Source organism: Clarias gariepinus, chromosome 15 (assembly GCF_024256425.1).
Source record: "Clarias gariepinus isolate MV-2021 ecotype Netherlands chromosome 15, CGAR_prim_01v2, whole genome shotgun sequence".
Classification (NCBI taxonomy): Eukaryota; Metazoa; Chordata; class Actinopteri; order Siluriformes; family Clariidae; genus Clarias; species Clarias gariepinus.
In genome coordinates this window covers 21,359,588-21,382,500 of record NC_071114.1, presented here as the reverse complement: position 1 = coordinate 21,382,500, position 22,913 = coordinate 21,359,588, and the positions used below count along the sequence as shown (strand labels likewise).

Sequence of the window (22,913 nt, the reverse complement as noted above, 5' to 3'; positions counted from 1 at the left end):
TTTACTTTGTAATGTTTTTGTTTAAACAATTTAATTTAAATGTATTATTCAAATGATAAAATTTAATAGCAATTTCTTTGACAATTCAATGACTATTTAATATCTGTTTTCTGTGCGCACATAGGAGAACATTTGACTAAAGGCATTCATTTGTGCACACATGACTGAGAGTCACTAAATGTCCCTGTACCCTGACAGTGAAAAATGCTAGGCAACATAATTCTACTTGCAGTCAGGCAGTCAGACTAATTCATCGGTCACCATCACACAGCGGGTGACAAATAAATGCGAGTCGAGATTTTAAAGCAACACAGCGTTATTAAAATATTGATAAACACAAGAACATTATAGAAGCAGGGTAACCATCAGCAGAGGCACTCACTGGCCCAAAGTATTGTAATAATAAGTTTGTATATGACATTTATTTATAATGCATAAATAGTGCAGGCAAAAGCAATAAATATACACCCCCATCCCCTGCATACAGTAAGGGGACTATAGAAGTTTTCTTTCTAAACACAGACTGGGCAAATAAATTGCTAATAAAGGTACTATGTGTATACTAATTCGTTCCAAATAAATAGTTTACACTCAGTAAATTTTATTCCTACAATGTCCCCCTTAACCCAAAAGTAACCCTTTGAAGCAAGTACCTTTTCTAATATTGATTGTGTCACTCGTAGTTTGGGTTTGTCCAACAATAGCTTTGGTCATATATTGTCTATGATTTTTTTTTTTAAATAGCTCTGATAACCTGTGACATGTTGGTGCTCATTTTGTTTTGCACCGGTACCGGCTAGTAATTAAAGTTTCTCTTCTTTAAAAAAAAAAAAAAAAAGTCTTAATTACATCTAGTTCCTAAAAAATGTTATGTAAACATGATGTTGTGGCCAACAAGGCAGAAGCCCCTACTTAACTGCAGTTTATCATTACTGTACTTAATTCACAAAGATAACATTGCAAAATGTTGGATAGTACGGGAATGATAGGAACCTGCTCTTGTAAATATGGACTACCTTTGCTAATTTAACAAACTTGTTTACAAATTACCTGCCAAAATAATGATTAATATACAGGAAGATTTGCAAAAAAATTTGTGGTGATCTAGAATGTAGTCATCTATTACATTACACTCAAGGCTTCAAAATCCAAACTGATTAGATATTATACCCATCTTAGGAAGTTTTTCCTTGCCGTCGTCCTCAGCTTGCTCATCAGGGCCAGTCTTATCATTTTGATTCATACACGTTCACATCTTATACAAACTTAAATAATTCTTTTGATTGTGTAAAGCTGCTTTGTGACAATGTGAATTGTTAATCGTGCTGTACAAATAAAATTTAATTGAATTAAATTAAATAATCAAAGCTGATCATTGAATATGACTGTATTTGAGGTACAGGAACTTTTTTTTTTTTTAAGAGTTTCTGCAAAACTTTAACCAAGCTTCTCTATTTAGAGCATTTTCAATTCTATCTTTCGTTATTTTTCCAAAAGCATCTCCCCAGGGTTATTTAGTCTTGCAAAATAGCTGTGCATATTTTTTTTTTAAGTCTGCCTCAATCAAAAATCTGATCCATCCTCCATGAACATCATCTCTTCTTTCTATGGAGGCGGTTTTCCTACTTTTTTTTTTTTTTTTTACTGGAAGGAGAGGAAGATGAACCGAAGTCAGCCAGAAACCTCTTTGAGAGGCTCACAGCAGGTTGCTGATCCAGGATCAGTATGCAAAATCGCAGACGCAGTAGGACAGGTGAGCGCCCTCACTGCTAACTGAATCTCAACGGAAAGGCCTTTGCCGCTCAGCGCAGTATGAGATATGAAGATCTGGTGTCATGTAGCGCTCTTCACCATGGGTAATATAACTGAAATCTGATGCATCTTGGATTTTCTGCAGTATTTTCTAATATGGTTAAGAACAAGAAAAAAAAAAAAAAAAGAAATGGCAAGTTTTATAGCTTGGGATGAGGCAAATAAAATAATGTTCAATTCCTGGTTGGCTGCATTCGTTTTTTTTAAATAGCTCACCAGCCCTGTGTGTGGGACTTATAGCTCCCACTGTATACAGGTAACACACGCTATATAACCTACTTTAAGAAAACAGTAATGACAACACGGGAAAATATGTTATGAAATATCTGTACAAGTCTCTTTGCATACAATTCTAAATATAATAAAAAGGTAAAAAAAAAAAAAAAAAAAGGACAATTTATGTTCATGGTCATAGATTTTGCAAACAACTTTTCCATAAATCTTATATCGTTAGTATTGATCACACCATCTTTACAGGCCCAGACCTGTGCTAGTATGACTATGCCCCTGCACATGAAGAGAATTCCATAATGACAATCCATGCCATCATAAAAATAAAAAATTAATCAATCCATACTGACATTTCATTTCAGGGTCAGGGTTAACTCACTGGTTAGGGCATTGGACTACTAATCGTAAGGTCCCGGAGTAAAACCCCAGCACCACCAAGTTGCCACTGTTGGGCCCTTAAACAAGGCCCTTAAGCCTCAACAGATGAAAAAAAAAATTATAAAATGTAAGTCGCTCTGGATAAGGCCATCTGCCAAATGCTTAAATGTAAATTTCAAACTTTTAATCGACATATTTTTTTTTATTATGTTAGTAATTTCCCGTCTGTGTTCATGTACTTTTGTTGTTAGTCTTTCGGCTGCTCCCGGCAAGGGGTCGCCACAGCGGAATATCCAGTCCGCACAACAACTTGGCACAGGTTTTACGCCGGATGCCCTTCCTGACGCAACCCTCCCATTTTATCCGGGCTTGGGACCGGCACTGCATCCAGTGGCTGGGGGGTTTGGGCACTGGCTGGGAATCGAACCCGGGCCTTCCGCATGGCAGGCAAAAAAAAACTACTCTTACCCGTATAGTCACATGAATCCACCCTGTTCAGTCTGCGACATGGAAGCAAAATGGAAGCAACTCTTTCATTAGAAACAAATATCCCAGCTTTAATAGTTAAGTATATTTCCTGTACAAAACTTGTCAATGATCTATAAGGAGAGGGAGGAAAGAAAAGTTAATAAAATGATTGATAGCCATATTCGCAGATCTCCTTGAAAGCCTTCTCCGTAGACGGAAGGTCACTTAAGAAAAATAACTAAATCTAGAATTATATGTTTAGAAAGCAAATTATGGGTATGATAGTCAACCTTTGGCCAAACAGTGTAACAGTGTATTGCTGAATAATGACATCTAGATAAAAGAGCAATTGTGAACTTTTAATTTTTGCTCAAAACTTCCAGTGGACCTGTCCAGGGTGTACCCTGCCTTGTGCCCAAAGTCTCCTGGGATAGGCTCCAGGCCCCCGCGACCCTAAATATAGGATCAAGTGCTATAGACAATGATACGATGACAACTTCTAGTAGAATAGACAATTGTTTTTCCATGTCATTCATTCATAGTGATTGCATCGTCCTGGTTGGGGTTTGGAAGAAAATCCAATTCAGAAGCATAACCATGACAAACAGGGCACCCACATTAATACCCTCATACAACTCCTCGGGCAATCTTAGAGTAGCCCATCTAACAAGATACACAAATACTGTATAGGTTGAAGGACAAGTGAAACTCGTATACCATAATCTGACCTCAGGTTACTGAACCAAAAACAGGAACCCTGACACTATAGAGCTATCCTACAGGGTTTTCTGTTTATGCTATTTTTAAAAAGTGAATTTTCACCTCTTCTCCAATGGCACAGCATCTCCCATCAGTGTTACCACAAAAGACAACTCAGTATGCAGCATTCCTGCACAATCTGTCAGACTACTAACCTATCCATCATGTTGTTGGTACATCACTGCACATAAAGCTTAATTTACAGTACATAAGCCATGCCTCCATTAGGTAAACTAGTAAGAACACAAGGTCTGGATTTTCAGGTGGGGCTGTAACACATAGACGATACCTCCTATGGTTTGACAGACAGGCCAGTGTCCCAGTGGTTGCCCTGATGAGCACAGTGGTCATATCTCATTTGTTTGGACGGAGACACATAGTGACAGGCAAATAGATCATACATCCTTTGGCTGAACTGATAAAATTAAAAGGTCGTGCCTCCTTTGGTGGACACCCAAACCATGTTTCCATTGATTAAAGTGGTAGGCACATAGGTCACACGTCCCCTGATGGGACTGATGGACACAGAATATGTGCTGTAAATAGGAAACGTTTTATGCAGGCAATTGAAAATATGTTGTGTTGAAACTCTTCCACAAGCAGAGCAGATGTGATGAGTCATATCAGCCCCCTCTGGAGAGTCCTGTCTTGTGATTTGTTTAAGTACAGAACAGAGTCTTTCATTGGGTTACAGCTCTGAAATGGTAATTACAGTTCTTTGTTTTCAGAGTGTTTGGTGCTTGTATGTTGCAGCTTTCCTCATTTACAGCTTGCGACATAGCTAACAGGCCTATTCGGTGAAGGCTAACTGAGCTGTACAGTATGTTCTTCTCCTAGGATCAGTTCTACACACATGTACGAAGAAACATGACTTTAGAACCATACTAACAAATATAACCCAAGTACAACTTACCAGGCTTAGTGATATTAAATCAATATTGGCCAAATGCAGATTTTGAAAGTTTGAGATTGCTGCATCTTTGCATGCCTAAGATACATTCTCTAAATATATCAGATTTTAATTGAAAAAAGAAAATGCCCTTTTGCTCTCGTACAGTCTTAAGAAAAGTCCTGCATGCACACCCACACACAACTAAAACCCTTTCATTGCACTAATCGATGTCGGCTGTTTAACAGTGGGAGTATTTAAAAGCAAACGGTTTTTGTGGCATTGAAGCCGACAGACATGTCAAGTCCAATGTGAATGTCACACTCAGTGTGTTCAATGTGAACAGCACAGATGCACTTTCATTAACAAATTCCTTCACAGTTACACTCACTTTTCTTACATACTGTGGCGGCTGGTAGAGTAAAACTAGCTCATGGGTCACTGTTTCGGTCCTTTAAGGTCTCAGTGGCTCTTTCGTAACATCTCTGTCTTTCCTCTGCCATGAGTCATACTGTTATCATAAGGACTGACCGAAACTTTGCATGACAGTAGTATTCAATATTAGTTTTTTTGAGAGGAAAACATTGTATTTCTTTTTAAAAATAGTATCCTAGTGTTTAACACTAAGCTATCAGTAGGGGTGAAGGCCACCCACGCCTTAAAGCTATTTGGCAAAACAGTTGTAGGGCAAGGATAATGGATAATGGGATATGGTTACCATGGGGTAAGAGCTTGCTTGACTCAAAACAGTGATTTCAGCAGGCTGGAAAAAGATGCAACAACAAACCTGAAGGACATACAAATCAGATTTGGACTGTTAAGCTTACAGGCCATGCTTCCTTCACTGGACAAATAGGCACATAAGACACTTCCATTGATGAAAGTGACAAGCACGTAAGCAATGCGTCCTTTGATTAAACTGACGGGCATAGAAAACGTGCTGTAAATGGGAAATGTTTTACGCAGGCACTAAGAATTTTTTTTTTGCTGAAACTCTTCCGATGCCAGAGTTATACCCAAAGGCCACACAAATCAGATTTCTGTTTTGTAAGACCTGTGATATTGAGATCCTTGTATTAGATAACATAGTCTCAAGTGAAGGGTGCTGTTGAGGTTAGGTTGAGGAGATGGGTAGTGAAGAACACTTTAAAAATTTTTTTTTTTTTGTATTGTTAAGTTGTTTTTTGATGCAGTTGGTTCAAGGAGGGCCAAAATATTCTACCTTTATCTGACTCTTTTAAGCTTGGGTATAAAAAAAATGTTTAACCTGTTGGGTAATCAGTGGCTGGAAATATATTAGGAGTTTGGGATGGTAGAACTAATTTCTGCACTGCATCATATATGCCTGGAGATTATTATTATTGGAGATTATGTTGCAGAATCAAGGTGTAACAACACTAATGCTGCATGCTGGACATATATAGTGAGATCTGCAAAAGTACTGTAAGACATTGTGGCAGTTCAGGAGGTATATGGGAAAGGTTGGTGTAAATAAGGGAAAAAGTTTACGTAAATAGAAAAAGGGTTTGAGATGAGTGAAAATGTTTAAAGGAAGAGAATAAGATGAATGAGGAGAGCTCTGGGGTGAATGAAAAGGGGTGGGCTGTGGGGGGCTGAGATGGGTGAAAGAACAGGTTGTGCAAGGATGAGGTGGAATAACAGGAAAGAGGAAAGTGAAGAGAGGTGGGATGTGGGAAGTGAAAGGGAGGGGTCCCTTGAAAGAAGAAATTAACGGGGAAATGATTGGAATGACTAAAGGGACATGAAATGTGTAAGGGAGAGGTTGGAATAAATGGAGGGGAGTAAAGACAGGAGGCAAAATATTTGACAGGTTCTATTCTTACACTTAAATGGCCACACTTATGAATTTAGCATGTCTCGAGCTGCCAGAAAATGAAACAACTAAAAAAAAAAGAAAAAAAGAAACAAAAATAGCACCTATCAAGTGTAATGTCATGTCACAAGACTGATTTTGAGAGGGGTGCTTTTAAACATGTTAAATCAGACTGTTGAGCAGGACAGCACATCTGTGATCCTTCAAAGAAGGTTGAGAAAATGCACCTGCCATCTTTCAGGGAGAAAGAACACATCTGTAGTCCTTTAGAGAGAGAGAGAAAGAGAGAGAGAGAGAGAGAGAGAGAGAGAGAGAGAAAGACAGAGAGATGATGTCGGAAATCTTTCCAAGACGGGCAGGGCGGCAAGCTCCAAGAGACAGCGGGGCTACGAGCACTAACAGAGACTGAAGAGGCTCCAAGAACTGAGAGAACAGCAAGACTGGTAGCTCTAATACATGAGGGAAGGTGAGAAGTGAGAGAAGGAAGAGGCAGGATGCACCAAAAAAGACACAAGGGGCAGCAATAACAGAGAGAAAAGATCATGAGATTGTTGGGGCTGTGAGCACCAAGAGATGGCATGAGAAGCTGCATGCATAGGCAAGAGGGAGTGGGGATTAGACTGTTTAACAGGAGATATGAGATCAATGAGATTCCAGGTTCATCATTTTTGATGTATGTTTTTGTTGCAAGTCAATTTTAACGCTTCTGTAATTTATAGTTTCAAAGTTTATTCATCTTCTATACCTCTTATTCTGTATACAGGGTCACGGGGACCTGGAACCTATACCAGGGGATTTTGGGCACGAAGCAGGGAATAACCTAAACGGGGTGACACGGGGCGTACACACACACACTTTTACATGCTCATTCATACACTATGGGCAACAAACTATGGGCCCCACGCTTGTGACGCCATGTATAAACATTTTGTTATTTACTATTAAATAACTATACTATTAATAATAATAATAATAATAATAATAATAATATTATTATTGGTATTGTTGTTGCTCATTCATCAAACATTTTAAACTGTTACATAATCCCATTCGCCACACTACTTTATATTGGCTTAAATTTTAAAGTTGAATAAAAAGTAATACGACAGCACCATCTGGTGGTCTAGGTTTAGACCATTTATTGATTTATTGATGCAATGAAAAAACAAAAATAAATAACTTCATTAGTTTCAATTAAAGTAAATTTTAAATGGTCATACAGGTCAAAAATGTCCAATTTTATCCACTGTGTAACTGCAGGTGGGAGCTGCCCTGCAGTGGGTGTGGGGTTGACAGCCATGAAACACACTTACTTTTCCTCCTGCTATAACCCATAATTCACTTTACAAAGTCAAATAAAAAAACATAATAAAATTCCTTGAAGTTTTACAAAAGACTAAGTAATTACTACATAATATATAATTTTATTCTCCTTGAATTAGTTACTGTATATTCAACAAAAGGTCCTTCAGTGTATCTACACATATAATTATGTAATTGTATGAATTGTTGAAATGAGCTTTTGCGCTGGAGGGGGAAAAAAAAAAACAGATTTACACTTTGCGTGTTGCACTTTACTACCTGTAGTGAGAGCTTCCTCTCTCTGCGTGTCATTCTCAGCGGGCTGCAGGATGTTCCAGCTGGTGACGGGCAGCGACTTCATGTCCTCCACACTGTTCAACCGCAGCATGTCCATGTGGTTGCTGTTGCTCTGGTACCTGGGGATGAAACAGACCTTGTCGTTGCTGAACATGTGCTGAAGGATGGCCTCAGTGCGAACTTCATCGTGCATGCTCAGAAACACGGCAATACGATGGCTGCTTCTGTAGCGGGGATGTTTGAACAGCTGCAGGAATGCAGAAAAAGAAAAAAAAAGGGTGATAGTTTTAGAAATACAACGCAATGCTGAGTCATCATTTTACTATTCATGCAATTTGATTCATGTTTCATCTCTTGTACTCCGCAGCATGTTAAATTTCCAAGCATACATGCATGACCTTTGTGTCTCTCAGTCTTAAAGAAAAGGGTGAGGAGGCCATACTGCCAAGTGCTAGTAAAGATGTAAAGGAGGTGAGGATTTTTTGCCTGTCAGTCATAGAAAAGGGCATGATGCTTCTGCACCTGTCAGCCCCAGTGAAGGAGATCTGCGTTTCCTTGGTGCCAGTCCGTCTTCCCAGATAGCAAAAAAAAAACTGGGAAATCTGGAAGGATTTATGACCTGCCAAACTAGAAACAAACACCAGTGTGGTTTTGTTAGCTAAAGAGGCGTAAATGCAAGTAAGGAGACAACGAATGCAATAAATGTAATCTCTGATAAAACTCTTAACATCAAAAAAAAAAGAATATGGACACAGCATGAGCAGTTTTTTTTTTAAGGTTTCTTCTCCTGAATTTTATGTTAACATCACACATACAGTAATATGATCACATTACTGTGCCATATTAATATTAACAGAAAAGTAGATTTAATGTTGAATGAAAAATTTTTCGTGCTGACCTCTCTGTTTAAAGCAAAACTTAAGACTCACTTATTTAGAATGGCTTTTGATATTTTATCATTTCAAGTGTTTGTTTTTTTTATAATTGTATGTGTTTTTTTTTCTTTTGTATTTTTTATTGCTACTTTATTGTAATTTTTTAATACTGCAAAGCACTTTGGTTCAACTTAGGTTGCTGTAAGGGGCTATATAAATAAATGTTTTGATTTATTTTCTTTTAAGAAACTTTCAGGGAAGACACAATGTTAATGTTAACAATATTAAGCATGAATTTAAAAAAAAACCCTTCTAAAACAGAAATCAATAAATTAATGTTCGGTTAAAATTGAAACCTTTTTTTACCCCCCTGTGAGACATGCTTAATGCAGATAAATAAAAACACTTCAGAATGCCTTCTTTGCACAAGATATCTCTTTCAAAACAAAGTGGCTGGTGCTCTTTAACCCTTTTCAAATGTATAAGAAAGCAGGACCTTGTAAACCAAATCAATTACTAAGGGAGGCCAAACACTGAAGCTGTACATTCCCACTTTACAAGCAAATTTCAAAATCTGAGAAATACATTTCAAAGAAAGCTGGAGTTGAAGGCCTGAGTTGGCATGTAGGCATTTTTAGTTGCAGGTGGAATGCATTGTGTTCAATTGTGAGCTGTTATACAGTATATTGATCCTTTTGTGCTACCAAATGGCACACGCATCGTGTATCGCACACAAATGACTGCCCATCCATGTACTTTAACCAGGACAAACTTTACAGCACAAACCAGAACTTACAACACATTAAAGGAAAAATTAACAGGTAGACAAAATGTACCTAATCCATTTAAGTGTATGTTTTCTGAAAGAAAGGGGAGGAAAAGCATAAAAAAAAATTGAGTACCGACATAGGACAACTCTAAAGTTGCGAGGAGCAAGAAGCAGATTGAAAGATGCATTTTAAACATTTAAAAGATCAACACTTTAAACTCACTCATTCTCTAAATCAATGATTCTGTACATAGTCGCAGGACACCTATGCCAAGAAACTTGGGGCACTAGGCGGGGTACACCTTGGACAGGGTGCCAGACCCATACAGGGCACAAGCATGCAGACACAGACACACACACACACACAATCACACAATATTGCCACACACACACTACAGGCAATTTGGAAACATCAACTAGCCTACACTACATGTCTTTGTAGTGTAGGAGGAAACTGGAGTACCCAAACACTGGGGAAAACATGCAAACTTTACACCCACTACCTGAGGTGGGAGCTGAATTTAAGAACATCTGTACACAAAGTTAGACTTTGTTAATGAGTGATACTTTCCCCTAGTTATTGAAGACGCTGTAGATACAAGACACGTGACACTGCTTTACAGAACTTACAAAATCAGAAATGTTTTAGCGCAGTGGGAGCAGTGTAAACACCCTGAACACCAAACTAGTCCGCGTTTACCTTTTGTGAAACGATCTGAGACTGGCGAAGTTTCTCCTCGTCACTCAGAGCAGACACTCGCTTCTTTATCTCTTTCCTGAGCGCCTGTTTGGCTGCTCGCACGGCTGCCATAGCGCTAACACTATTTATCTCACCAGGAAAATATAGGGTTGAATGCACTATTGTTGTTTCAGTAATACATTAGTAAAAAAGTGTCAAGGTTTAAAATGTGAGCCGTTAATCATTAACCAATGTGCATATGCGTTCTCGTGCCAACTACAAACAGACGGCATCATACGTCAATCTGTCGCGCTGGGGCTTAAAGGACTACATTTACCGGCTGGCGCAGCTGAGCGAAAGCACTTCCGGTGTTTAGAAACAAATCAGATATATTTAAAGCCAATCTAAAAGAATGTAGAATTTTTTTATTTTATTTTTTTTTTATACATTTTCGGAAAATGTTCGTATAATTTCTGGTAAAATTATATATTTTAAAGCATTAAAAATGCTTTTTGGTTGCATATAGCAAACTAAAATGTCTGAACGATATTTTGGTATCTATATTTTTGGTGACCGAGTACATATTTACAAAATGGTTTAACGTAAAACTTTGAGCCCATTAAATTAACATTTACAGAATAAACTATAAATTATCATGATGCTGTTTTCATTATCATACATTTGCAATTCATGTTTATTTTTTTTCATAAGTTTTGCAACTTAGTCACTGATTAGCGTATCTCACGATTGTAAACTCTGTAAAATTGATCATAATGTGCAAAGTAATTCCAAAACTGGAATTCGTAGATGCGCAAACGTATACCGTTTTGAGAACAGCTATAAAATCGCATAACCTGATCGATTGAATAGCACCTAATTTTAAAACAGTTCTGAGAACAGTTGGAATTATGCCATTCACAAGTTCTCCAATCTTTTGTGAGGACGACGGAGTGGCAGTGGGCGTGGTTTAGCAGAAACAACTATATATTTAAATATAACAAAACGCTGGGAATTTATACGCTATGACGGCGTGTTTGTGCTTTTGTTGTTTGTAAATAATAAATAAACATTTATTTTTATTACTATTTCTATGACATTTATTTTAGAAGTGTCAGGTTATTCGGTTAATTAAACACAGAGTAAAGGAACGTGTTAAGACGTGCTTCTGATGGCGTGTATTACATCACAGTACAGCTGACAGTGTGGGGGAGGAGTGACGTCACATTGGGGGATGGAGAGTGACGAAAATAACAAACAGGCTGTTTCTGGGTGTGGGGGTTGATAGCTGAAGGGCGAGCTTCGATTCTTCCCACAGTTATTTAATTAGTGTCTTGTAATTCTTTTTGTTTTGGGAAGGTCAGGCTGTTATTTCGAGCCTGTTGACGCTGGAAAAGAAAAAGTTGTTCTGTGATTTCGAGCACCAGAGCTGTGAAGTCAGGGCACGGTGAGTTTATTCCCCTCAGAATCAACAGCAAACTAGCCAGCGATGCTAAGCTAAGTAAGTTATATCGGGAAAGACAAACCGGTCAAGTTTTTTGTTTTTGTCTTGGTTTAAAGTCCTCCAGGTGGTGATCATCTGGCGGTAAGATGCAGAGCCACGAGCTAACGGCTTGCAGCCAACTGGAAACTATCTTTAGCTGGTTAACAGGTTAACAGTTAGCTTGCTAGCTCGTTGTTTTCACATTCACTATGTTTTTTTACTTCTTCTTTTGCTTTGGTTAATATACTGACCCATTTGTGCTTTTCTAACGAATCAATATAGGGTTGTAAACACGGACAAACTGTAAAAAACGGTATTGTTTGGTGGCGCAAACACAAAGAGAGGGGGAACTACATTATCCAGTAAAATCTGCTTTCAGACTCTTTTAATGCATTTTAGACTTTTGTAATTTCACCTTTCTTGATCTGTACTATGTCTGATTTTAAAAATCAATATGTACAGGATTTAATGACACAATAATGAGATTTAGATATTAGTAGTAGTAGTATTGTGTAATTTTAAGTCAAAAGAAGACGAGGATTATAGGAAGTGAGCTTTTACTTTGAGAACTTTATTACCAATTAAAAACTGTTTGTATAGTAGAGATGAGGTGGGAAATGATTCAGTTGCATATTACACTTGTGTGACTGACTTTACACTTCAATATTGATTATGTTGTAATAAATTTTTATAAATTAAATCCAAAATGGCCAGCCATGCAGGTTTAATTCCCAACCAATGTCCAAAACCCCAACCACTGGATGCAGTGCCGGTCCCAAACCCAGATAAAATGGCAGTGTTGCGTCCATCTTAAAACCTGTGCCTAGTTGTGTGTGGAACGGATGGCCCGCTATGGTGACTCCTTGACAGGAGCAGCCAAAAGACTAACTGCAACAACGGTGGCATAGTGGTTAGCACTATGCCCATGCACCCCCAGGTCTGAGGGTTTGATTCCCACTTCTGGTATGTGTGTGGAGTTTGCATGTTCTCCTTGGGCTTTGTGGGTTTTCTCCAGGTCGTTCGTCTCCCACAGTCCAAAGACATGCAGATTAGATTAATTGGCATTTCTAAATAAGTGTGTGTGCAGGCTCTGTGATTAATTAGCCCCCTTTTCAGGGTTCTCAGACAGGCTCCAGGTCCCTGCAACCCTCTTCAGGACAAGTGGTAAAGAAGATAAATGAATGAGTAATTAAATTAGATTAATTATTTACATTCGTATATGATTGCAATTGATGTGTTAAGTGTTACTCTTACTCTGTAATCCTGCAAGGTTAAATCCATCTATCTTACTTAACAGTTCCTCCAACCATCCATCTACGTAAACATTTAACCATCCACATGATCATCCTCCAAACTGACTGTCAACTGCCAAGCTGCCATATATCTGATCTATTCATCCATCCATCCATCTTCCCAACAATCCTTCTGTTCATATCTAATTTTGCCCTTACACCCATCTTACTACCCATCCATCTTACAATCCACTCATCACACTGTCCATCCATCACTCCATTTAATCACCTTACCATTCGTTTCACCATGCATCCATCTATTCATCCACCCTTCTGAGCATCTAACCACCTACCTAACCATCCAACCAACTGTCCATCCTTCCATTTATCTCACACTGCATGTATCTGTCTGCTCAGCCATCTGTCCAACCATTTATCAACCATCCAGAACTGCAATATAACAAATGCCAGAAGTTTTTCCTAAGACATTTATTTTACTCCCCTAGCATAAAATGTAAGGATTTGGTTCTTCGCATGCACATGTTTATCTGTTACTGTGCCTGTGGCTCAAGAGCTAGTTGTGTTGCTCTGTAATCCTATTCCCATCCCGTGTTTGAGTGTGTGCCAAAACATAGGTTTTTCTTAAGCTAGTCACAGGATTGCCCATGTGAGAGTGTAAATGACCTAAGTAACCTCCATACTCGATTATGAAAGGCTTTAAAGCTTGCTGGGTATTGGAATGGTTCAACAATTTTTTTTTTTTTTTTAGCAGTCTAGTGTTTGTTTAGTTTGTGACACAGTTCCTTTAGCCATCAGTGTAGACAGTCACTAAACTGCACTGATAAGATTTACTTTCAGGTTGAGATTATATGCATGGGCTTCAGGTTGTTTTTAACCCCTAATGTTATGTAGATGCAGGTATGTTCTTTTTATTTGTAAAAAAATCTTTTTTTTTAATTAGCTTGCATTTTTTGTTAGTCACCTCACATATTCATCTTAATAAGTCCTAAAGATTGCCCAGTACTTTACTTTGTAAGAAATGTATAGCATATTTGTTGTTAATGTGTTAACTTGTTTATACCAGCAGTCCAGTTCTGATATGAGATTCTTATAGTGTTAATACATCACCATATAACCAGAATGTTTCCATATCTCAAGTGGAACTTGTGATTTCGGGCTGTAGCCGTAATTTGCCTTCTTAACAAACAGGCCTGTCTGTTTTTATAGTCCACGGTGCATTAGCACATAACCAAAGTGTGATTATGATATCTTAACACATGCCTTTGGACCTTGCTGTTAATGTATTAACTGACAAAAAGAGATGTACAAGAACCACACTTATAAGGATGGTGATGGCCATGATGGTGACAGCAGCTATGTTTTTTACAGTAAAAGATATTTTTCTAGAGTTAAACCAAGTGATAATATTTTGTCCTGATTAGTGAACTCCCCCTTCTGTTTGAGCTGTAGCGCTACCCTTGGTAAATTAGCTCAGATACAAGGTCGATACAAGATTAGATTTTTTGGTCGATACAAGATACCAGTATTAATGCAGCTCTAATTTACAAGGCATGCTTTCATTTATTTTCTGTTTTCAATCATACAGATTGTATGTGCATTTGGACAGTGCTGGAATCAAATGAGGCTCCCCTTCTGGAACGTCACTTGTATCTAAAGCCAACTTTATTTTTTCTCTAAAACTACACTAATGATGCAAGGTTATTGTAATTTAAATTTAGAAATGATTAAATAACAAGAAAATACAATTTAAGGTCATGTTTCTTTCCTTTATTACCATGCCAGGTTTGGTATTTAATACCTTTGTCTATTTTCCGAAGATGACTTTTTACTGGCAGTCATAGCTAGCACGGACACAAATGAAACATGAGCTTTACTTGGGATTTGTCATACTTGTGTTTCTTTAATAATGACTGGAGCGGATGGGCATTGTTGACAGCAGTTTTTTTATTTTATTGATTGATTTATTGATACTTGGCCAACATTGAAATTCAGTGCTATAGAAAGTAAAACTGTCGACGGTTGGGATTTACTTTAGGAGATATTGTAGTGATAATAGGAATTTAACATTACATTAAAAGTTATAGTACAAATGAAGCCCTCGGGACTGCTTAGTTTTTTATAAAAAAAAAATTATATAATGTGATATTGTATGACTTTATTGGTTGTTTTATTTGATTTCCAGAAAATCAAAGAGTTTATATTTTTGTTTATTTCTAATTTATTGCAATTCAACAGCCATTGGAATTTTGTTTCCTATTTCACTATAACATTATAACACCAAATGGACTACTGTTCTGTCTATTTTTGGTCCTTCAGGAGAGACATGGCTCAAGAGACAAACCAGACCCAGGTGCCCCTGCTGTGCTCCACTGGCTGTGGCTTCTATGGAAACCCACGCACCAATGGCATGTGCTCTATCTGCTACAAAGACTTCCTGCAGAGGCAAAACACCAACGGCAGGGTCACTGAGACAGGTGAGAGACGTGTGGTGCTCTCACACCAGTAAAGAATTGCTGGCTATACTATTTTAGTAATTACACATGCTTGAATCAGTAGGTGGTGGATGTTAGAGCGTAGTCAGTCGCACTTAAGGATGGTCACACCTGAATAGGAGACCTAAATATTTCTAAAAAAAGAAATAAAGATGATGGGAAATTAAAAGTACACCATCTACTTAAAATGTAAGCTTAAAAACAAAACAACTCAAACCATGTTCCTTCGGTTCAATCCGATTTTATTTGTATATCACTTTTAAAGAAAGCAGCGCAAAGCAGCTTTATAGAATCTTTTTTTTTTAAGAGTACAATCAAATAAAAATTTTTAGTCTTGTAAATGTTCCAGTTGCTTCTGTGAGGTGAAAGCTGATGTCTTTCTTCTTGGCAGGTTGTAGCTACTCACCTACAGAACACCAAAGTTAGGATTTAGAATTAATCATACTTGTTAACGATTAACTAATCTTGTGCAGTAACACATACAAAACGACCCTTTATTTGTCACATATTGAAATTCTCTTCTTTGCACAGCCCAGCTTGTCCCTGTAACAGTGGCAACTTGGCAGAGCTCAGGCTTCAACCCCTGATGTTCTTATCCCAGATCCTTAATAAAAGTTGGGTGCTAAATAAAGTATTTTGTTTTTTTCCACCCCCAATTCCTCTTTAAATGTTGGTTTGGAGCTTTTTTTTTTTTTTTGGTGTAAAAAATGACAACATATTGACATCTGCTGCTGTTGATGTTGTTATTACTTAGATTACTGTTACTATTATCTATGGTAAATATAAAGCCTTATAAAAGCATATAAAGCCTTGTTCTTTTAGTTGTTGTCTTATTGGACAGGTAGGCCTTAACCTGACTACCTCTACCATCTGTTGTACAGTTAATTTAAAATGGTGCCACACCAAAACACATCGTCCTCAAGCTTTGTGTCCCAAATATGAATGACAAACAGGTCAGATAATTGCCAAATGTTTTAATGTTGAATGTCTGGTTTCTTTCCGATCTTTCTGTAGTGACGGTGCCTGCTGTGTCGTCCAGCCTCAGCAGTTTAGAAGAATCCTTGTGTGCTTCGTCGACCACAGTTACTTCTACAGAAATCACACAGGAAGAAGAAACATCAGGAGCTTCAGTCCAAGAGGAGCTAAAAACATCAGAAGTAACAGGTCCACCCTTTCTTTCATCACTCTGTATTGACATAAATCTTTCCAAGAATGGAGCAGTGTTTACAGCAGTTCAGGGCACTAAAAATGCCTCGCTATGTTTCCTGCACGCTTTCTCGCTCACAATCTGTGCTGCTGTTTGTTTGCCTTTGTTAAAGTCCAATACATGCACAAAGTCCACTGGCAAGCATCAAAATCCCTGCTTTATCTTTCAGTTAAAATTTTATAAAATTATTGAACCTTCAGAGTATGCATACACCAGATCAATGCAGTATTTCGTCAGAGTATATATAAAAAAAGAAAAAAATATGTGATAATATTGCCATATACACTACCATTTAAAAGTTTGGGGTCACTTTCTAACTCCATAATCGTTTCTTATTTAAATTTTTTTCTACATTATAAAGGAATGCTAAGGGCGTCCGAAAAATGCATTAATCTCCTTTGAACAGTTAATGGTGAGATGTGCCTATTACTTATGCTCTGTAAAGACTTCATAATGCCTCTAATCTGAGGTGCTGTAAATTGGTAATTTTTCAGGCTGATAACTCTAAATGAACATCTTGTCTGCAGCAGAGGTAGGTTTTGGTCTCTCTCTCTTTTAGGATGGCCTTCATGAAAGCCAGTTTCATTATGGTGCTTGACGGATTTTTCAAATGCACTTGACAATACTGTTCTTGCAAGAACTATTACAGAAAGGCTGACCTCTGTGTCTTAAAATAACATCTAACTGTTGTTTTTCTTGTTGTTACATAATTACCTAATTCCATATGTGTTATTTTATAGTTTTGTAATCCCCAGTATTGTTGTAGAATGTAGAAAATAAATCACTAAACAAAAACAAAGAAATTTGCAAGTGACCCAAACATTTAAACGGTAGTGTATATCGACTCACAATCTCTGCATTGTTGAAATCTGAGGTCACACATTCAGATGCTGCTGCTTCTTTCAATCCTTGTGCAGGTGGTTAGCTTTGAACACAATCGTCTCGCGCTCGGGAATCGTGCCTGAGTCCGCTTGCAGAGATTGTCGCAGGCACAATAGGGCACGGATCGACTTAAATATTAAAGCCAATTGTACCTGAGAAAGTAGATCGCTGTTTAGACCGTCGTCATCATGCTGTCTGCTCTTGAGATTTTTTCTGAAATATCAATATTAGGCATAACGCCAAGGTAAACTTCCTCATCTTCTTGTGTTTAATGGCAGCTCACAAACCATAACAACTCTCCGATACCTCCACTTGCTGTATTGGAAAGTGTAAATATGCAAGTGTACCTGAGAACGGAAAGCTAAAAATAATGTAATTGCCGGCCAGCGGACGAGTGGGGAGGTGGTGCATTCGTTCCTGGGCACAGTACAAATCACTTTTGCCAAATGTGAAAACGAATGTAGAGTGAACTAGTTAGGACTTTGTGTTCCCATGAACAAGCCAAAATTAGAAATAATAATTCACTTTTCTCTACTCTGTGTCTCACCTTACCATGACTCACAGCTTCTCTGAAATATGACTAGAGTTTTAAAGAATAGATGGTTACAATGAATAGGTTTAGCCGGGTTTGAAGCTATTCAGTTTCTTGGGCTCTCATGTAGAGTGTTAGCATTCCATCTTTTATAAATATTGATTACGACTCGTGTGGTATTTCAGGGCTGCATAATAGATCTTTTACTTTTTCTTTTTTTCATTTCAATACTGAAGTTCCTGATATTTCTATAGTTTCTGTAGTATAAATTGCTCTCCATAATTTTATCAAAAATTTAATTAATTTAATATTGTCACTCATATTGTGAAATGTTTTTACATGGTATTTTGTATTGATTGTACTTTATATCAAGATAAAGTGTACATAAATTAAATGTTTCTTAACCTGCCTTTTTTTTTTCTTGTCCTTATCCTTAGGATCAGACTCATCCTCACAGCCAGCTACCCCTGAACCAGAAAAATCCAAACCCAAAAAGAACCGTTGTTTTACCTGCCGCAAAAAAGTGGGGCTGACGGGTGAGAGACGTTTGTGTGTAACAGCTTCTTTTAAATGACCTAATGCTGATTTCTGCATTGGCATTTGTGATTCATATTGTGTTTATCTTTCAGTTCTGTCTGGGAACTACTTTATTCATAAAGACTAACATATGCAAATTTAGTTCAGGTTATTGTAAACATGTCATTTGCATAATTCTTTTATTCCAGGTTTTCATAGATTATTAGCTAACAAAATCAACAAATTCATAAAAGCATTATAATACAACATACAATACTTAACAATTAACAGTAGATACAGGTAACAACGTATAGAAGAAATAAGACCAAAAAAAATTCCCTCTAAACCTGCAGCAGCATAACAAGGATGGAATTATTTTTATTTTTGTAATTATTTAGCTGCTGCTGCCTTCAAGGGAATTATTTTTGGTCTTGTTTTTTCTATACTTTGGTGTACTTTATCTACAACAGTTTAATATTGTATGTTGTATTATACATCGGGGCCCAAAAATTTATACAAATTTCAACAATAAAAAAGCTATGCATAAAATGTTATTGCTAAATTCATATAAACATCAAAGGGTAGCTGTAAGTGATGTATGAATTATGCAATCAAAGTGGTCACCGTTAGCATCTAGACACTTTGGATTTCGGCAAACTACATGATGAACAACATTGACTAGAGCAGGGGTCGGCAACCTTAAACACTCATAGCCGTTTGGAAAACACTGGGAGCCACAAAACCCTTTTGACATCTAAAATAAAGATAACCCTGCATTTATCATTTTTTACCTTTATGCCATGTATAAAAAACTATAGTGGGTTCCATTTATGTAATCAATGAACTGCTACAAAGAAAACAAAATTTTACTTTTAAATAAAATACTTAATGTCTATTTGTCCTTCTTGGTTAATGAATTAGCGCGCATGATTTATTAATCCGCACACACTTTTTTTTTTCCTTCTTTTTTTTTTCTTTCTGTACTACATGACCCCTGGGGGGCTCCGTACTTTTTATTTATGAAACCTAAAAAAACTAACTTAAATTATCCACCTGCAGCGAAATTAAAATGCCGTCTGCTTCTGTTTGCCATCATCCTTTTATTGCATGTTCTGGAGGGAGCAGTCAGCTGTCAACCAAAAAAAATGGAGCTCGAAAAAAGATTAATATCTTAATGATAATTTATTATCATTATTATCAACGATGATATCATATTAATATGACACAATAATTTAAGCTTCAAGTGAATAAATTATTATTATATAGGCTAGTAATCTGTAAAAAGTAAATAGATATCTGTAGATTTTTAAGCAATTATTATTATCAATAATATGAAGAAAGTGACGTCAGCGCTGGTGACTTTGAATGACATTCCCTCCACCGACATTCACTGCAAACAGAGCAGGGAGTAGGGAGCACCCTGTGAAATACACTTTGGAATAGAACGCAGCTTAGGGCTCGAAATGTCCAATAAATTGCCTGCCGGCAGGTGTCGCACATTGGCAACTGCGATGCATATTTAGAGCAACAAAAAATTTAACAGTTTTTATTTTAATGTTACACCATAATCTTCAAATTTAAAATTACATTCCGGAGCCGCGCGTTGCCGACCACTGGACTGCAGTGTCCAAAAGGATTGCTCTGCAAGATACTTCAAAAGCTATGCAGAACTTCAGGTTCGAACATATAAATTAATGCGAATGTTAGTGTTGGTGGTTCTGTTCCAAACAAACTTTGGCATTTTCATCCAACATTACACACATTTTAAATATATAATCTGACACTGCTCGAATGTAAAGTGTGCTTTTGTAAAGTGACTACTGACATCTGACATCGGAAAGATAATACTACACATTGCTGCCATAATTCAATTCGATTTTATAAAAAGAGCGTAGATGATAACTGGTAAATTGTGTCTACATTTTCTGGGTTCGCTGTATTGCTGTAAATGTATGTTTTAGGAAGCTCTGACACTGGACTCCTTCAAAACACACAAAATAGATTTCTCCTGTCAGAATTTGCAGATTGACAAAAATTTTGTGTTCAATCAGAAAGGTTGTTAGAAGACAGTTAGCTTAATAGCTTGCGTTAGCTGTGAACTAAACAACACAGACGATTTAGAAACAATTAGGAAGCAATTACTAAGGAGACAAATTGTTGTTTAAGATGGCATAATGTTATAACAATTGTTAGAGCTCCTGTGACAGAGTGAAGTATAGGTAAACGTTACAGTGCTGTTATGCTCTATATCATAACTCAATATGGCTCATGTCCAATCAGCTTTATCGGTTGGACTTAGTATAAACCAGTAATATACAGCAGTTAGTTCTGGTCCTCTGATTTGAATGGACAGTGTTTATATTTATTGTAATGGCACTTCCAGCCACATTCCAACTGAAATCATTACTATTACTACTACAAATCACAACCATGCAAATATACAGTATAAATGCTTGCTTGCTTGCTTGTGTGTGTTATTTCTGTATTAATAATGTAATATTTTCAGATTTTACAACACTTATCCATAGATATTTGGCAGTGAATGGTAATTCCCATACCTGCCTGAGAATCAATGTCAGGTCCTTGAGAGAGGCCTTTAATGCTGGTTGCTTTCAGTCTCAGAGGTCTCTTAAATAAAATAATCATCCTAATCAAAGCATCTATTCATTTCTGTTTATCTGCATATCGCAGGTTTTGACTGCCGCTGTGGAAATGTGTTTTGCGGTGTTCACCGATACTCAGACCTCCACAATTGCACCTTCGACTATAAAGCTGACGCGGCTGAGAAAATCAGGAAAGAAAACCCGGTCATCGTTGGCGAAAAAATTACAAAGATTTGAGACGATGCTCATGGACAACCCCAAGTCCTTTTCCTGTTCCATCATTTCTTCCCCATTTTCTTCCTCTATGCCACATTGCACGGTGGACCTCTGAACAATACCAGCACAAACCATTGAACCATACACACCACACAGAAGTACTTTTTTCAACTTAGCAAATATATGTTGTTGTTGTTTTTTTTTTTTTATCTGTTGCTATTGTTTTTTGTAAAAATATTACAGAAATCTAGATTTATACAATCATATTATATTTTAATTCCAATGACTAACAGAGCTATGTTGAGACTACTTGAGGGGCGGGTCTTCTCTCAAGTCTATAAACAAAGATTGCATGTTAAACAAGCAAGGATATATTTCTTTACATAAAGAATAGCAACACGAGTGGCAGATTTTCTTTCACTGTAATGGCTTAAAGCATGTAAGGAACATTTTATCAGCTGGCTTTGCCCTCTAAATTTTGTTGAAATATTAAAAGTTTATAATCAATAATAGAGAAAGTTTTGTGAGTGTGTAAGCATGTGTAAATGTATACTGAGTTGCTTTTGCAGATTTACAGTTAGAGACTAGCACATCTGGCATGCACAGTTTGTCAGCTCCCTGATGGTGATGGAGCAGCTTAGTGCTAATGTCTATGATTGCATCAGTTCAGCTTATCTATTTGCAATCCATCAGGATTGTTGACTGGCGTTGATGCACCTGGTACAGTAATTTCTCCTACATGTGTAGGAACACAGATCTAATCAGTACTAGCCCTGTGGAGGTCCCTTTTCTCGGACTGATGAGTGAGAAGGCCCTCTATGCACAAACTGTCTGTAGCAACAGATTGGTTACAGTCTAACTTATATAATAGATAAAATATCAGCTCATTGTGTGAGTGTGTGATTTTGTTATGGAGCTGGAGATGTTAATCTGCATTTGCTTTATTAGTGATTGGTTGTTTTCCTTTAGAGACTATAACTAATTCTTTTATTAAAAATATTGTAATGTGACCACAAATAATAATGATGATGCTGCGTGTTATTTTATTTTCACTTTTTTCAGCCTTGATCTGAATAAAGCAACACTTTTCTTGGCTTATTTTTGCTGAGTCATTTGCAATCTGTTTTAATTTATTGGCTGAATCCTAAACGCATTTCTAGTGCACTAGACAGGCTGCACTAAATGCTGTGGAGAGTCATTGTTTCGTACCATATAGAGTGTCCTGGCGTTAGCAGTCAGGGGGCATTTGGTTTTAGCCAATCAATGAGCGCATCTGGATAAGGGAGGATGCGCGAGGGAGTCTGTGATTGGCTCGTCACTAACACGTCGTTCGGTGTTGCCAGGTTATATAATTATCACGATTATTTTGTAATACACATTAAGATTGGCAAATGGTAATGTTAATTAATAAATGTTTAATGATTATACATTTATTAAAC

The 22,913-nt window shown here is 37.2% G+C and overlaps 2 protein-coding genes across 3 annotated transcripts in view; one reads left to right on the top strand and one right to left on the bottom strand.

Annotated features, from left to right (window-relative positions):
* mthfs (5,10-methenyltetrahydrofolate synthetase (5-formyltetrahydrofolate cyclo-ligase)) overlaps positions 1-10,621 on the bottom strand; it is an 18,616-nt gene extending 7,995 nt beyond the window's left edge. The window contains exons 1-2 of the mRNA XM_053512557.1: positions 10,315-10,621; positions 7,953-8,217 (exon numbers count right to left, since the gene is read on the bottom strand). Of these exons, the coding sequence (XP_053368532.1) occupies positions 7,953-8,217; positions 10,315-10,425 (376 nt within the window). The 5' untranslated portion in view covers positions 10,426-10,621. The remainder of the gene's footprint in view (positions 1-7,952; positions 8,218-10,314) is intronic.
* Positions 10,622-11,518: 897 nt separating this feature from the next.
* Positions 11,519-22,572, top strand: zfand6 (zinc finger, AN1-type domain 6). 2 transcript variants are annotated; one of them, XM_053513012.1, is made up of 5 exons: positions 11,519-11,791; positions 15,343-15,500; positions 16,533-16,682; positions 18,577-18,675; positions 21,347-22,572. In XM_053513012.1, exons 2-5 carry the CDS (start codon positions 15,350-15,352, stop codon positions 21,493-21,495), a joined length of 549 nt encoding a protein of 182 aa, XP_053368987.1. In that variant the 5' UTR covers positions 11,519-11,791; positions 15,343-15,349; the 3' UTR covers positions 21,496-22,572. The 2 variants fall into 2 exon arrangements, with proteins under 2 accessions (XP_053368987.1, XP_053368986.1); XM_053513011.1 differs by having other exon boundaries at positions 11,520-11,737.
* The last annotated feature ends 341 nt before the right edge of the window (positions 22,573-22,913 follow it).